Here is a 17,633-nt window from a genome sequence, read left to right on the forward strand (position 1 = left end):
CAAGCTCATCCCTGGAGCCTGGCTGCAGGAAAAGCTGCAGGAAGAGATCACCTGGTCCCAAAGAACCTGACTTCACCTCGGCTCCTGACCTTCCACCGAGCCGTTCCCAACATTCCAACCGTTTCGCACGAGTTTCGAGGGGAGGTTTTCCCATACCTCACCCTGGAGGAGGAGGTGGCACTGCTGCTCCGTGTCCTGCCCTGCACCCAGCCCGCCTGGCCGCTTCTTTCCCTGCGCTTTTCCCCCACTTCCTTTGACAGGGAGCCGATTGCAGAGCTCTGGGATTACGTCTGCATCTCCAAATCTTTCTTTCTCAGCTGGAAAGTCTCAAGTTCCAAGCTGGGATTCCCTCTCCACCCCCTTTCTCCAGGAGTTAACCCTCCTTTTGCTGGAAGGGTCTGTCTGGTCAGCCCCCACCAAAATCCCAGGGACAGAAGGAAGAGGCAAGAGGGCATTTCAAGAGGAAAATCGGTGTTTTCTGTTCCCTGCTTATTAACTCTGTGCTGTAGGAAAGCTCTTTTAATTGTATTTTAATTCTGGACGCTCAGAAACCAGCCCCAAAGGATTAAGGGGTTTCAAGGCTTTTTAAATTGCTTTATCTCCATTTTTTTTTTTATTATTACAATGGTGATCAGTCCATGGGCTTCCAGCCAGAGATTTGCTGTTCCCCACAAACAAGGGGGATGAAAACCCATCGTTTCTCTGGTCAGATCCCAGTAAAATGCACTTTTAGCCCAACTCAACCCTCCTCCTTGGAGAACTTCACATGAGCAAGACGTTTATTTCCTCAGTGTTAGGAACAATTCCTTCCCCAGGATTGTCCAGCCCTGGCCTTGGCAGTGCTGGGGATGGTTGGATTTGATGGCCCTGAAGGTCTTTTCCAACCTGAATGACTCCTGATTCTCTGCATTTCGGATATTTCCCACGTTGTTGGGTGGTGCCTTCTGGCCCAGGGAGGGAACAGAGGGAACGTTCCGTGACAGAGCCTGGGAGTGGATCCAGTGCCTCTGGATCACGTGGATCCCTTGGGATCAGCCTCGCACACCAGCCCAGGCTGTCATACACCATTCCCAGTCCCATTCCCATCCCACTCCCATTCCCATTCTCATCCCATCCCATTCCTATTCCGAGTCCCACTCCCATTCCCATTCCTATTCCCATCCCACTTCCATTCCTATTCCTATTCCCATTCCCATCCCATTCCTATTCCCATCCCACTTCCATTCCTATTCCCATTCCCATTCCCATCCCATTCCTATCCCAGTCCCGTTCCTGTTCCCATTGCCAGTCCCATCCCCATCCCAATCCCATTTCTATTTCTATTTCTATTTCTATTTCTATTTCTATTTCTATTTCTATTTCTATTTCTATTTCTATTTCCATTTTCATTCCCATTCCCATTCCCATCCTCATTCTTATTTCCATTTCCATTTCCATCCCCATTCCCATTCCCATCCCCATTCCCATTCCCATCCCCATTCCCATTCCCATCCCCATTCCCATTCCCATTCCCATCCCCATCCCCATTCCCATCCCCATCCCCATTCCCATTCCCATTCCCATTCCCATTCCCATTCCCATTCCCATCCCAAGGCACTATGGGGCTGTGTTTGGTGACATTTGGCAGTGGCAGAGCTGAAGATGAAGGATCCCCCACTCCGCAGTTGTTTGGGCACTGCTCCTCCTCCTCCACACCCTGCCAACCCCTCTGCCTCCATTCCCACCTGGATTTCCTGCCTCGAAGTTCCTGCAATTCCTTCCATGCCCAAATTTAAAAGCTTTTCCCTGAAAAGCTTTTCCCCAGTTTTTCTCCCTAACAGCAAAATTCCGATCACGAGCTTTTTCAATTTACCCTCGACTTGATAAATTTGCACACCAATTAAGCTGCAAAAATCTGGACTTGGAGCCCAGAGCCTGAGGGACCTCAGATCCAAGGACACAGAGCTGGGATTCCAGCAGGATTGGAGCAGGGAATGACACAGGCAAATCCCCAAACAAAACCAAAACCAAACACAAAAACCCCGCCCCAGAAGATTCGACCACTTCCTATTGATGAATTTTATCCGTGCCAGGAGTGCTGCATTTGCTCAGAGAAAGGATCAGCATGGAAAACTGTCAATCCACTCAAAGACATTCCAAGGTTTTTTAGGGAATATTCCTACAAGGTGGATTTTCTGGCAGGAAAATTAAGACATTCCACCTTTACAATACGGAAAATAAAAGGGAATCATCCTTGTCACTGAGCTCAAGCCTCACTGAGCTCTTTGCCACGCAAGAAAACTTCCATGAGAACTCAGGGAAGTGTCAGAGGGGGAAGTGTGGGGATGCAGAGTTTATTTTTGGAAAATCCTGAGGCAGAACCTGCCAGAGGAGCTGCTGCTTTCGTTCTAACGCTCAACTGAACGAAACTCCCAGGAATTTCAGGCAGAACCCAAACCAGATGTAAATCCCCCCAGATGTTTACAGGCTCCTTCAAAACCCAGCAAGGGATAAACAAAATGGGAAAGGAAAAAAAAAAAAGGATGGAAAATTCTCCCCAAGCCTCTCCCCTCCACCTCGCCCCTGCCTACCTCCAGCGCTGCTGCTCCTGGGATAAAGGAGGGAATTTGGGGAGCTGTTTGATGCCAGAAAATCAGGAATTTCCCAGGAATTTCCCAGGGCTGCAGAGAGGAGGGAAAAGCAACCTGAGCATGGAAAAGGAGGGAGGGATCCAACCAAACCAACAAACTGCTCCACGGTTTTGTGAGGGTTTTTTTTTTGCCTCGTTTTTCCCTGGATTCCTCCCGCCTCCTCTTCTCTGAACAGTTGGATTGGTTTTTTTTTATTTTTTATTTTTGATTTCTCGGCCGGTTTTGCTGAGGAGAGCAGGGAGCCCATTAGAGCAGGGGGATGAAGAGAGTTGAGGGAGGATTGAGTAATGAAATGGCTGTAAAATCCCAGGAATTGTGCAAGGCAGATGGCCCCAAGGAGAGCGCGGCGTTCCTGGGATGGGATGGAGCCGAGCTGGACAAATCCCATGGGATGGGGCCGATTAAAACCACCCCAGTGCCCCCACAGGAGCTGGGAGAGGCAAGTTTTTGGGGAGAAAAGGCACCAAAGGGTGAGTTTTTTGCTGTTCCAGCCCAAACTGGGACTCAGCAGAATTCCCAGTGCCATCACCTGAGCGTTCCCAAAAGGGTTCACTGCCACGTGGGATAAATCTGGTTACGGACTGAAAATGTTCCTAATTAACATCAAACGCTGGAATTTCCAACTGGGGGAGTTTTTGGGAAGCTGTTAAATCAGCCCCAGTAAAAAACATCTTTCCTGTGCATGAAATTAAGGGCTAAAATTGCTTTAGTCTTTTTCTCTGATAATGGAATTCAGGATGCAGCAGAGCATGGGGTTTATAAATATAGAAATAGATATAAAAAATACATATAGATATATAAAAAAGAAATTAAAAAAGAAATAAAATAAAAATAAAAATAAAAATAAAATAAAAATAAAAATTCAATATAAATAGATGTATATTTCTATATAAATGTATCAAATATATTTATATATTTATATAAAATATAAATACAAATATAAACAGGGTGCATATACATATATGTTGTATATATGGTGCATTAATATAAAATAAATACATACAGTCTCCATGGTGCATACATAAAAATAAATATAGATATTGTATATACGGTATATAAAAATTACGTGTTATATATTGTACATATTAATATATATAAATACATTGATGTTTTATGTGTGATGCATATAAAACCAAATATACCTATATTGTATATGTGGCACATATATTAAAAAAATTAATCTGATAAATAGATAAATACATGCAAATAAATATAAATAATATTTAAATAAATAAATAAATAGATAAATAAATAAAAGTAAGTGTATCTAAATATAAAATAGATATTTGAGCCCTACCTTTCAGCTACTCAAGCAGTGCTGGACATCTCCCAGTTTTTTTTCCTGCTTTTCCCATCAGGCCAGTGGGAAATGGAATGAAGAGTCCCTCACTCCCAACTGGAATCATTTCCATCCATGGACAGCAGAGCTGTGTCCCTGTGGCAACAATAAAACAGCAAAGTCCCTTTGAATTCACTGCTTCAGTGCAAGCCAAGCCCAGTGCATCTGGAAAACAGAAATCCCAAAGATTCTGGGAAAAAATCTTTGGGAATTAAGGATATTTCTCATTTTCATGGTTATTTTTTGAAATCCCATCGAATTCCAGGTCATGGAGCACTGAGGGACAATGAGCACAGGCTCAGCCTGATCTCAGTTTTCCATCCAGGTTTTTGTTGTGTTTCACCACCACTTTAACTCCCAGGAAAAACCTTTACTGGGAATGGTGTAAATGATACTCATGGTAATAATAATATCAAATGGAATCTCATCCTAAACCTGATGGAGAGCTGGAACTGGGCAGTTTAATTCAACACCCGAAACACAGATTGAACAGAGGGACCAGATCTCCAGAGCTTTTCCCTGCCTGTTGGTTAATTTAAAATCCATATCATGAATAAAATAGATAAAGTATATAAAAGATTTATTTTTCTGCCCCAAATAGGAAATTTTATTATTTATTATCACTAGAAGACATTTTTTCCTTTGCAAAAAAAGGAAAAATTGAATAAGAAACAAAGAGGAGAAAAGTTAGAAAAGTAGAATTCAGTTTACAGGAAGGTAAAAAAAGTTAAACAAAGGAGACATTTGCTCGACTTTGTATGAGTCATAAATGGGGAAAAATCGTTTTTTAATCCATTTCCATCCGATTATCATGACAAGGAACAAGATTTGATTAAAATCACCTGGAGAAAGAGGAGAGTGAGCCCCGCCTTGGACTGCGGGCTGTGCACGGCTCCTCCTGCTGAGATATTCCCATTTTTGGGGATCCAAATGCACCTTTGGGAATGCCAGGCAGCAGCCCCAGCTCTGTGTGAGCCTGCAGCAGGCAGCAGACTGAGCAGGAACTTTCCCAGCTCAATGATTCCCTTTTTTCCCAGCTCCATCCCAGGAAATGAGCTCTGAGTGCCCAGGGCTCCTCCGAAGCTCCCACCAGAGCTTTGGGATCGCCAGGAATGAAAGGAACATTCTTATCCCTCATAATGGGAAACAGTTCCTGCTCAATCACAGCTCCAGCTCGAAATTTGCAGCGCTGGGATAATTGGGAATTCGGCAGGACAACTGATTGCTAACAGGACTTGTGAGATCCTGCCATGATTTGGAGTTTTTTTAGGAATTTTTTTTTGTTGTTTTTTTGTAGGGATTGGTTTTCTCCCGGTGTTTTGTTTTTTTTTTTTTTTTCTAACAGGAAACTCCATATCCATGGAATTGGATAATAAAATCCAGGGCTACCAGAAGATCTCCACACAGCAGGAGCTCCACCATGGAGCAGCAGAGGGACTTTTTTTGGATGGAATTCTTTGCTTTACAGGCAAAGTGTCAATGCTGGAACGCCTGAAAATGCAGCTCACGGAGACATTCCCATTTATTTGGGTCACAGGAGGGTGATGGGTTTTATAGATTTGTTTGCAAGACAAAAATACATAAAACCAACAGGGAATAAAAGGAAGAAAAGGCAGGGAAGAAATTCCTCACATCCATCGCTTTTCTGGGCCCCATTTCCTGCTGTACAATCCAACCAGAATATTTTAGTTTTAATCAGGAAACCCTCAAGGATCCTTCTTTTCAGGCAGGATTCAAGATTAAATGATCTGAAGGGTCTTAATAACGATCCACTAAGAGAATTTTAGTAAAAATCAGGATAAATGGTCGTGCCTTTAGTGAACTGAATATTAAAAATAACCAACAGGGTCAAGGAGGGCAACTGGAGGCTCTTCCCTCCCCACAAAACCTGAACACCGAAATATTGCTCTCACCAAAATCATCCCAGGAAAACTGGGCTCTGCAGGGCATGAGGTAAATTCCAATAAAACAAGCAGCTGGTCCAAGTCTAACCCCACAGGAAACATCCTCTGAACAACCCTGGTCTCCATCTCTCCTGGACAGAAACGGAGTGAGGAGGAAAAGAACGGTGAAAATGAGGAGGTTGGAAGGTTTGCTGAGGGAAAAAAAAGAAGTTTATTAGTAAAAAAGGCAGAGATTGGGAGTAACGGGAGATGTAAATGGAGTGTTTGTAGGTGATTTACTGAAAATTGCCTTCAAGGCTGGGACCACATCCGTGGTGAACCAACAGCAGCCCTCCCAAACTCAGAGCCAGAGAAACCCTCAGCACCCCCAGGAGCTTCCTTATCTTCCAAAACTTCCAGCATTTCTTCCAATTTTGGGGATATTTTTGGTACAACCTCGAGGTGAAGGTGCCTTCCCCCGGCCCAGAACCTCACAGACATTCCCAGGAGGGAATTCACCCCTCAATCACCCATTTGAGGTATGATTCATTTGTCGGTGGCACAGCCCGTGATGACTGGAAAACACATCCAGCATTCCTGGAGACATTTCCTGGACAAAGAGATCAATCCAGCATTCCTGGAGATATTTCCTGGACAAGGAGATCAGTCCAGCATTCCTGGAGATATTTCCTGGACAAGGAGCTCAATCCACCATTCCTGGAGATGTTTCCTGGACAAGGAGCTCAATCCACCATTCCTGGAGATATTTCCTGGACAAGGAGATCAATCCACCATTCCTGGAGATATTTCCTGGACAAGGAGATCAGTCCAGCATTCCTGGAGACATTCCTGGACAAGGAGCTCAAACCCCCAGAGAGGGAGCAGGGACAGGGAATACTCACCAGAATCCCTGGCTCAGTGTTGAAATCTCCTGAGCTCAACTTCCTCCTGAGCTTCAGCTGGAAAACGCAAGGAGGACAAAATTTTGAGGTCACAAACCTGAGGGACAGAGAGGAATTCCCAACTCAACCTGACAGGGAATGGATCCCACTGAGGGCAAGGATAGAGGGATGTTGGGAAGGAATTGTTTGTTCTCTGTGAGGTTGGGGAGGCCCTGCAATGGATTTCCCAGAGAAGCTGTGGCTGCTCCATCCCTGGAAGTGTCCAAAGCCAGTTGGAATAACCTGGGATGGTGGAAGATGTCCCTGCCCATGGCAGGGGGTGGATTTGGATGATCCTGAAGATCCCTTCCCACCCAAACCATTCCACGATTCCATGATTATTAAAATATCCGTGCCTGCTTTATTTTTAGGTCTCTCTTTGGGTGCCAAGCTCTTCCAAGATCCCCCAGGCTGAGGAGCAGCACTCAAAAAGGAGCTGAAGAGCAGCCAAATTCCTGGCCTGCTGCAGACCCCGAGCTCCACAAGCTGTGGCTGTCTCCATTGTGCTGCTGTGTCAAGAAATATCCTGAAGAGAAGGAGGAATTTATAGAAAGTGCGACACTTACCAGGGACAACATTCCCAGAAGCTGGGAGGTGCTTAACCCTTCCTTTGGTAATAAATAATAAAAAATAAAAAAAAAAATATTCAAGTCATCCTGGATTCAAACACGTGGGATTTGTGGCCAAACCTCATCTATCAATTCATTAAATGCATTATGAGCCATATATTGGGAATGACCCTGTGGGAAATCAGCTGGAAATTAAACACAAAGCAGCACCTCCCTCTCTTATTTTCCAAAGTCTATTTTCCAGACTCTGTTTTCCAAACTCTTATTTTCCAAACTCTTATTTTCCAAACCCTATTTTTCAAAACATGCACCATTAAAATAACCAGGTGACAGCCGACAGGTTTCCTTTGCACTCAGGATTAACAAACAGGACAATGGTGCTTTGTCAAAATCCATATCAAATTTCCCAGAACTTTCAGAGGAAAGGGGATTTCACCTGGATCTTGGATGCTGAAAGGGAGAGAGCTCAGAATTGTTCACATTACATAAAATTATTTCTTAAATTCATGACATTTGGCACACTCAAGAACTCAACTCTCCCATTTATCTTGAAATGGGAACTTAGACAACAAAATGGTCTGGGATTAGGAATTTAGACAACAAAATGGTCTGGGATTGGGAATTTAGAAAATAAAATGGTCTGGGATTGGGAATTTAGAAAATAAAATGGTCTGGGATTGGGTTCTTCCTTCTTTGAATGTGGATCCATCCCCAGCTCCTCCAGGACAACATTCCTGCCCAGCCAAGCCAGACTCATTCCCAAGGCAGAGCAACTTAGAGCTGCACTATTCATAAATACACATTTATTTTTCATTAGAAATGCGTAATTACAGCATTTTTTTAAAGCATTTTCCCCTAGAAAAGTAGTTAAGCAACAGTACAAACAAAAGTGTTAGTCTTCTGCAAATACAGTTTTCATGACACTGAACAGAAAACACCAGCAAAAGGCCAAGACTTGCTGTCAAGGGATTTTTCCTTCTTTTTTTAAATATTTTCCTTTTTTTTTTTTTTTTTTTTTTTTGGTTATAAACACCATAGCAAATTTAAAAAAAAAAAAAAAAAAGAAAGAAAGAAGAAAAGGCTGTTCCAACAGTGAAAAATATCTGGAACTTTTCTCTGCTGGTACTGCAGGGCAGCAATACCCTCCAACATCTGCAGACATTCCATTCTCACAGGAGGGACCAAACAGCCTGGGCACGGATGGAGTCTCACAGGTTTGGATGCAGGAGAGTTCTTCCTCTCCCTCTCAAAGATTTGTTTTGTCCCCTCTGAGTGGATTTTAGTGCAGGCCCACGGGGGTTTTTGTTGTTTTTTTTTGTTTTTTGAAGGCCAGGAGTCGGTGTGGAGATGCAGCTGTGATTGAAGTTGGGATTATTCCAGGTGAGGCCAAGCAGGGCATGGCTGGAGGTTCTGAGCTCTGGGAGGTTTTTCCAGCCCTTCCCAACTCCATTTCTGGCTGGAGTTCACTGCCAGCTCCCCAACATCCCTCAATCCTCTCACTGGATTTGGATTGCTCCGTGCTCTATCTGCATTTCTGGCTGGATTGCTGATTGAAGGGAGTCAGTGCCCTGCAAAGGAGAGCAGGAAATCAATCCAAAAGTGCTTTTTATTGGTGGAACCGAGAGAATGCGAGCTTATTTTACAAATATAAAGTTCTTGTGAATACCAGTGGAAAAAATTCCGGAGCAAAATCCACATGGATGTGGGCTCTGTGACAGTGGGAATGGGAACACACTCACAAAGGCACCAAAAATAACATCAAGAGTCTCCACGAAACCTAATGAGGAAGCTGAAATAATGCAATTAGGATAAAGATCTACGAAATCATGAGTGGCACCGAGGCAATTATTCCCTTTCTCTTCTCAGGAAAAGAACCAGCTCCAAATAAAGGAAATAAATTCGGAGTCTGGCACCAAAGTGAAGCTGTGGAAGGCTCATCCCAACGGAGAGACTTTGGGAATTGGGAGCTGGAAAGGCCACCAAGGATGATCATGGAAAAGACAGGAGGGAGATGTGGAGTGCCAGAGCTGCTGGGAACAAGGAGAGTGGGATCACCTCTTGGCTTTGTCCTTGGAATCTCCCAGCTGGAGCAGGATAAGGTCTAAAAAAATGCTGATTTTCATATTTTGGGTGAAGTGAGAACAGCAGGACTGCAGTCAGCTTTTCCTCCTGCAGCCTGGATTCCCCTCTCTCCCCAAGGACAAGCAGGAAGAAGGCTGGGCAGGGAAAATCCAAATTCCTGGGAGTCAGGAAAAGCACCTGCAGAGGTGGGAGCGAGGAGCAGCACCCAGAGCAGCTGGGGAGAGCCCCTCACACCCAGGGAAACCTCCCCTCTCCTGCACGGATCAAATCCCAAGCACAGGGTGAGGATTTCAGGATTTTTTTTCCCCTCTAAACTCATTCCAGAGATCTGCCCTTGCTGGATTTCCCCTGGTAAACACCTCTAAAGGATGCTCTGTGCAACAGCCTGGCCACAGGATTCTCTCTCTGACAGGATTTTGGTGATGAAAAAGCTCTGCTGTGTGCTCCCAGCCTTGAGCCTGTCAAAAAGATCTACAAGGGGTGGAAAATCCACCAGAATTCCCAACTTTCAGCTTTTATGACACAGTCTCAGCTTATTTATTATTCAAATTAAAGAATTTCAAAATCATAAAGTGTTGCTCCTAAATTCATTTATTTCCCTCTGCCTTGTTGGCAGTAATTGTATTTGGCTACAGGAATTTTTTTTTTCCTGTTTAATTTGAAGGGTATTTTGTGTTTGCTTAAAAGTTCAATAAATTCATGCCAAGGTGCTGAATAAATCTAGGAGATTGCTAAATTGGATAGCACAATTTATTTTTAAATAACCCTCAAACTTTTCTTTCCCATTTAGAGGAAAATAAGTGTTGAGTAAATAGAATTATCAAATATCAACACAACAGCAACCCCAAATATTGATCCAACCTCAGACTTGAAAGGGATTATAAGAACTTATATTTGGAATAACGGTGGGTTTTTTTCTCCAAATCTAACAAAATTTACCACCAGCATTGCATCCGAGCACAGAATTTTAACCCAAATATTCTGTATTTCTAGACTTTGCAAACTGCTGTCAAAACATGAAAAGAAGCCAAGCGAAAATCATTCATGAATAGACTGAAAATACAAAATTGGAGTGGCTTTTGCTCTGCTCCAGCTGAACTCAGAGCAGGAAAAAAAAAAAGGGGCAGGAAACTGGTGCCTTGTTGTGAGACATGGAATAAATCCACATTTGTGCTGTTTCAAACATGGAATTGGCACGGGATCCAAGCCAGGTGGAAAATAAATTCCACTTGAATGAGCTTTGATTGATAAAGAGCTGCAAAACCCTTGGGAACATCTCAGCACCTTGACAAGGAACCGGGGGGAAGTGTCAGTGCAGCCTCACTTGGAGGGTTTTCCCTTCAGATGAGAGATCCTTCTGTAAAATTCCATATTTTTATCCACAAAATAAATTAAAAAAAAAAAAAAAGCTCCTGAACTTTTTAAACTCAGAGCAATGCAAACACCAAGTTTGGTTTCTCCAGCTCCTTTCCAGCTCCTCAGTTTTCACTCGGTGCAAAGTGAGGAAATCTTTACAGCCCGACTTGTTTTGGGGCTTGTCTGCTTTTCCTTTCATCCCCTTTTCCTGTCACATTCCTTCCCTGGAGAGCTCTGTGGTTAACCACAGCCTGAAAAACCAACAAGGTGCAAAGTGGCTCTGGAGAGGGAGGAACTCCTGCTGATGCTGCTCTTGGGAACTTTGCTCCAGAATTCCTTCCTGAGGAGGTGCTGGGTGAGAGGAGGGAGCACAGGCACGGGGAGAAACCCCACAGAAGGGAAATCTGGGAATTCTTCAGGCTTGGAGTGGGGACAGCAGCATGAGGAACACCTTGCACTGCCTGCCTGGATTATTTGGGGTCATGATCCTTGTGGGTCCTTCCCAGCTCGGGTTTATTCCCGTTGTTCTTGGGTTTATTAAATCCACAGGAGCAGCACTGATGGAGGATCCATAAAAAAACAATCCCTGCAGAACCTGAGCTCTCTTAAAAATAAAATCTTGACAAGGGCAGTGCTGAGGCAAAAAGAAATCCACAGGGAAGAAGCCCATGGAGTGGGATTTTCAAAACCACGTGCGACCAGATTCAGAAAAACACGTTCCAACTGTTTTAAATCAACTTTGTGGTGCTGTCACCGAAGCTTCAAGCCGATGACAGACTTTTTCTGGCCACAGATTCACAGCTGTTCAAACTGATTAAAAACGACCAAAAAAATCCCCCAATAATTCCTCCTCCGTGGAGGAGAGGATCAAGTGTTCACTTCCAACTGCTGCAGGACTTTCTGTTGATCAAAACAACTGGAAAACTGCTGTCAGAACAGGAATAACTTTCCTGAGGGGAAACCTCAGCCTGAAAATACTTTTTTTGGCTGATTGCAGCCACGTTTTTGGTGCTGTCCTTCGTGATGGCTCTCAGCCTTCAAGGACACATGAGTGACCAAAATAACTCCTCCAGAGGCACTGAGCAAGCACAGAAAAGCAGCAGCAGTCAAGGGTCATTTCTGTCTTTTAAAAAAAAATATGTTTCTTATTACAAATGATGGTTTTTATGGGTTTGGAAAGAGCATCACGAGCTGCCTGTATTTGTGGGTAGACACAAAACCCATCTGAGAGCTGTTCAAAGCACGTTAAACACACGGAGAGGAGAAAGGGGGGGAAGTGGAGAGGGAAGTGGAGAAGGAAATTGAGAAGGAAATGAATAAGGAAGGGCAGAGGGAAGGGGAGAGGGAAGGGCAGAAGGAAAATCACACCAAGCGCAGAGGGAAGGGCAGAGGGAAGATCAGACCAAACACAGAGGGAAGGGCAGAAGGAAGTTCAGAGGGAAGGGCAGAGGGAAATGCAGAAGGAAGATCACACCAAGCACAGAGGGAAGGGCAGCAGGAGATGCAGAGGGAAGGGCAGAAGGAAGATCAGACCAAACACAGAAGAAGGGCAGAGGGAAGGGCAGAGGGGAGCACAGAAGGAAGACCACACCAAGCACAGAAGGAAGTTCAGAGGGAAGGGCAGCAGGAGGTGCAGCAGGAGGTTCAGAGGGAAGTGCAGAGGGAAGAGCAGAAGGAAGATCAGACCAAGCACAGACAGAAGGGCAGGAGAAGGGGCAGCAGGAGCTGCAGAGGCAGGTGCAGAGGGAAGTGCAGAGGGAAGCACAGAAGGAAGATCACACCAAGCACAGAGGGAAGGGCAGCAGGAGCTGCAGAGGGAAGTTCAGAGGGAAGTGCAGAGGGAAGGGCAGCAGGAGGTGCAGAGGGAAGATCAGACCAAGCACAGAGAGAAGGGCAGCAAGAGGTGCAGCAGGAGGCACAGAGGCAGGCACAGAGGGAAGGGCAGAGGGAAGCACAGAAGGAAGATCACACCAAGCACAGAGGGAAGCACAGACAGAGGTGCAGCAGGAGCTGCAGAGGCAGGCGCAGAGGGAAGGGCAGAGGGAAGGGCAGACCAAGCACAGAGGGAAGCACAGACAGAGGTGCAGCAGGAGCTGCAGAGGCAGGCGCAGAGGCCCGTACCTGGCCGCTGGCAGCGTGCTCTGTCACAGGGGTCAGCTGCACGTACTGCACCTGGATGTCGCTGCCCTGCAGCGGGGAGCCGTCCACGCCGCCCGCCGCCGGCTCCGCCGAGGCCACGGCGATCAGCTGGGCGCCCTGCAGCACCTGGGGACAGGGGACAGGCAGGTGAGGGCTGGCACTGACACCCAGCCCCGCTGTGGCCCTTCTTCTCCACCCACACAGGCCTTCTCCAGACTTTTATCCCGTTAGGGTGAGATGGTTACGGTTCACGCCGTCACGATCAGAATTCAGCTCTAATTACAATACCTTGGAAGTTATAAGTGTTTGGGTTTTTTTTTGCTGTAATGCTTTTAAGGCAATCATCTAAAATCCCTCCTCGTGGCTCCTACTGCAATGCCACAAGAGAAGCTGTTCCTCAGCGTGCTCCCAGGAGGGTTTCCCACAAAACACACGTGGATTCCCACACTGGATGCATCCATACTGGATGCTCCATGCATTAATCATAATTATTAATAATCAATTAATAATAATTATTATTAATTTGTCGTAATTAACATCATCATCAATCCCAATTGTGGGATTGATAATGATGTTAATTACGACCAATTCATCGGGACAGATCCCACTGTGAGTGTGGTGACATCAGAAATCACTGAGCAAGGTTTTCCTGCATGAAAACCGGATCCAAGATATTCCTTCCCACAGCCAAGGCATTCATTCCAGCAATGGTTATATTATATTTATATCGATAGGAAGGTGTAGATTTAGGAATTCCTAATTAATGCTGATGTTGATCCCATCTGCATTTGGCTGGAGAAGTCCCTGACAGGCTTCAAACTCACAGGAAGATCGATCCATCTCTGGGGCTTGGGATTTAATTCCCTTCACTTTAATTCCCTTCTTGAAACAAAGCTCAGCATAAAACAAACGTATATAAAAACCAACAAGTCCCCCTTGCATTTCTCACGCCCCACGCCCAGGTTTCATTTTTACGAGCCACAAATGAGGGGTTTTTAAACATTTCAACACAACGAACAAAAGGAATCTTTCAAACTGAAAGAAGAGAACAAAGAGCAAAAAAACAACATTGTTCACAGAGGTTCTGCTGACCAGAGGATGATTTCTCAGCTGATCTGAGGGTGGGTGGCCACGGACGAGGGGGTGGACCCCAATTTCCCCGGGGAGCGTGGGAGGAAGAGGAGGTGACCTCCAGGAATGACCTCCAGGATTTTTATTGGGATCTTGGGTGTTCTGAGACAGCACCAGCCCCGAGCTGCTCAAGGATGGCCCAGTCTCCTTCCAAGGAAGAAGCAGAATTCTCTCATCCCACAGTATTAGTTTTGGAAGCACCCAGTGCTGTGGTGGGGATCACCCTCTGTCCCATTGATCCCCTGCAGGTTTGAAAGGAATTTTATTTTTTTTCCTCTTTTATTTCTCAGCTGGAAAGTTCAGAAGGGCTGGGAGTGACTGAAGAACCCCACGAGCACAGAGTCCTGGAACAGTTTGGGTTGGAGCAGCTGGGATGGTGGAGATGTCCCTGTCCATGGCATGGGATAACCCAATGGAATCCAACCCAACATTCTGGGATCCTGGGATTCTCCCACTGACCCAAATCTCTCCCTTTCTCTTTAGGTTTTTCCCTCTCCTCCTTTTTCCCCCCTTTATGATACTCTCTTCAAAGTCTTGGTGATTTGGGACATGAAAACAATTGATCTCTCAAATTTCTCTATTTTGACCTTGCTTCAGTGAGATATTTACCCCACAAAACGTTATAAAATGAATATTAATAATGAAAACCAGTTATTTGCTCTGCTCTTTTTCTTTCCACGTCAAGTCCATTTTGTCCCATTACAAATAATTCCCATTTAACAGTCAACTGCCAAGGCATGGAAGGGAATTCTTTAAAAAGGAATAAAATATAAGAAAGTTTCTCTCAATTTCTTCCAAAATTATTCAAACATGGTTCAGTTCCTATCACATCCTTTGAACCCACTAAACCTCATTTTGAACCTTCTAAACTCCATTTTTGAACCCCCTAAACCCCAGTTTTAAACATTTTAAACTCTATTTTTGAACCATTCTCGCTACTGTAGTGAGTTCTTTTATTAATCTGACCAAGCACATGTGTGTGCCCACCTATAAAAACCTCAAAAATACGATATATTGGGATTTGGGTGCCTTTTTTCCATTTTATCTCCCCCCATTTCTTCAGCAGGAATACAGTAAAAGACGGTGTTTCTTTAAAAAAAAGTGAGGTTTGGAATCCCAGAACGAGTGGATGTTTCTGGAAGCTGAAAACCCTGGGACACTGATGGCCAAACACATTCAAATGACAAACACAGCTCCTCCAAATGATAAGAAGCTCTGCTGATAAGAGTTCTCTTCCAAAAAGATAACTCCCTCTCCCTGATTCTTTTCAGTCTGAAACTTTTGGAGCTTGAAACTAAAACCATCTCCTGCATTTAGTGCCAGCAAAACATCCATTTAGTGGCTCACATCCTCAAATATTCCAACAAGAAGGAAGTGTAGGGTTGTGGGATAAGGGCTTTGCAGAAAATCCCACTGCAAGAGCTTTCAGGTGCTTTATTCCCATGAATATCTCAATTAATTGCTCTGAAAATAAAAAGTCTGTTGGGTAAAACGAAATAAAAAGCATCCACTGCTCTTAAAGTGAGCGTTTCACTGGGATTTTCATGAGAAATTCCCTCGGAGATCTCCCCTTCCCCAACAACAACTTGTAGCTAGGCTTGTTATTTCTTCCTGACACGAAAGGTGCCGATGTGAAAAGAAATTCAGCACAAATCAAAGCAGTTGGGAGCGGGGGAACCGTCCCTGCTGTGCATTTCTGGGAGTGCTGAGTGGAACCGTGCAAGAAAGTGACCCTAAATCTGTCAAAGCTTCATCAGGGAACCCCCTGCAGGGCCATAGAATGGGGAGCACCTCCTGGAAATTCCCCAAAATCACAGGCAGGGAAAAGGAAGCTGATTTCAGCTCCACGGAGTGGGGAGAGAGAGCAAAAGGAGAATTGCAGAGTGTGTTTTTTAGCAGGGGCATTATTGAATTGTTTAAGAAGAAGAATAAACCATCCCGGCTGCTTCCCTGGTGATCCCGGCTCCAAGATTCCCTTCCCCAGGAATACAACCTGCAGCCATTGTGTCACCTAAATGTCCCCAAAATGTCCCTTTTCCTGCCTGCCGAGGCCTGGTGGGGCGAGAGGAGGGATGGCAAAGTGTGGCTTTGTTGGATTTCTGGCAGGGATGGGCTCAGGAATGGAACAATGATGTCAAATCCAAACACAGATTTCCATTGAAAATCCACCTGGGGCAAGCACAAGTGCAAAGGTTAATGACAATTAATTAGGATTATAATTAACTGGCAGTTGGAGCGCAGATGGAATTTCAGTAGGAATGACTGGTTATGGAGACAGGAGTTACCTCATCTCATCCCCTGTATCAGATTCCAGGGGATATGGGGAAGAAAGGAAATCTGGATGGTTTCTTTGACTCATCTCAATCCCCAGGGAATTGTGCTCCGAGGGAAACGTCTCAGGATGACCCTGGAGTTACCTGATGGCTCTTCCCAAAACCAACCTGCACTCCAGAGGGATGGAGCACCTTTCCTGCAGGGAAAACCTGGGAGAACTGGGAATGTTCAGCTTGGAGAAGCTGCAGGGTGACCAAACTGTGACCTTGCAGTGCCTGAAGGGGCTCCAAGAAAGATGGGGAGAGACTTTGGATAAGGGATGGAGGGACAGGACACAGAGAACGGCTCCCCACTGCCAGAGGGCAGGGATAGGTGGGATTTTGGGAAGAAATTCCTCCCTCTGAGGGTAGGGAGGTGCTGGAATGGAATTCCCAGAAAATTTCTGGCTTCCCCATCCCTGGAAGTGTCCCCTAGATGGGGCTTGGAGCAACCTGGGATAATGGAAGTGTCCCATGGCAGGGGTGGCACTGGGTGAGCTTTAAAATCCCTCAGGAGTCCCCAAATCCACACAATTGCAAGAGTTTGTGAAGGAATGGTTCAGTGCCAGCAGCAAGCACAGCAAAATCCAGGGAGCTGCTTCCCAAAGGAAGAGTTGTCAGGAGTGGGCAATTCCAGGCCCCTTCGATAATTCACTCTTTTGAACAATACTAAAGAAGCCTTTGGCTTAAATGGGGTTTCTTTTCCAGCAGAATGTTATTGTTGGGTTTTATTCAATGTACAACTGAGTAATGGCTGGATAATCCAGGGAAAAATCCTCCAGTGTCAGGGAACTCTTCCTAAACTGGAGCCCAAGGAGGGAGTCACAGAGGGTGACACAGACTCCTGTGAGTGACCAGCACTGGGAGAGGTCATTCCAAGGAATAACTGAGGGTGAATCACAGCCTCTGCCTGGTGGGAAATCTGCCGGAGTGCCACAGCACAGCCAAGAGGGACAGGATCCCTCATTCCTGAAGGAATGGCTCCCTTTCCATCCCAACGTGGCCAATCCCTGCTCCTCTAAAAAATATCCACCTGGATTGAAATGGCACCCTGGGCTCCAATTCCTGGTGGGATTAGCTCTGCTAAGAACAAAATGAAATGCTGGGGAATTTTTCAGCGCTTCCCATGAAATGCTGCTGAAGGCTTCAGGCAATTGCAGCAGGGAAGAGCATCCAATCTTCTCCTAAATAAATCCAGAGGAGGCTTTGGCCTCTCAGTGCTGCTGAGAAGCTCCATCCCCTCCAATGAGG

The 17,633-nt window shown here is 45.3% G+C and overlaps 1 protein-coding gene across 2 annotated transcripts in view; it reads right to left on the reverse strand.

Moving 5' to 3' along the window:
- Positions 1-8,486: 8,486 nt before the first annotated feature.
- The window catches only part of BANP (BTG3 associated nuclear protein), a 114,489-nt gene continuing 105,342 nt past the window's right edge, over positions 8,487-17,633 (reverse strand). For both annotated transcript variants that reach the window (XM_066327464.1, XM_066327463.1), the window contains exons 12-13: positions 12,922-13,065; positions 8,487-8,930 (exon numbers count right to left, since the gene is read on the reverse strand). In XM_066327464.1, the coding sequence (XP_066183561.1) occupies positions 8,859-8,930; positions 12,922-13,065 (216 nt within the window). In that variant the 3' untranslated portion in view covers positions 8,487-8,858. The remainder of the gene's footprint in view (positions 8,931-12,921; positions 13,066-17,633) is intronic.

Source organism: Sylvia atricapilla, chromosome 12 (genome assembly GCF_009819655.1).
Source record: "Sylvia atricapilla isolate bSylAtr1 chromosome 12, bSylAtr1.pri, whole genome shotgun sequence".
Taxonomy (NCBI): domain Eukaryota; kingdom Metazoa; phylum Chordata; class Aves; order Passeriformes; family Sylviidae; genus Sylvia; species Sylvia atricapilla.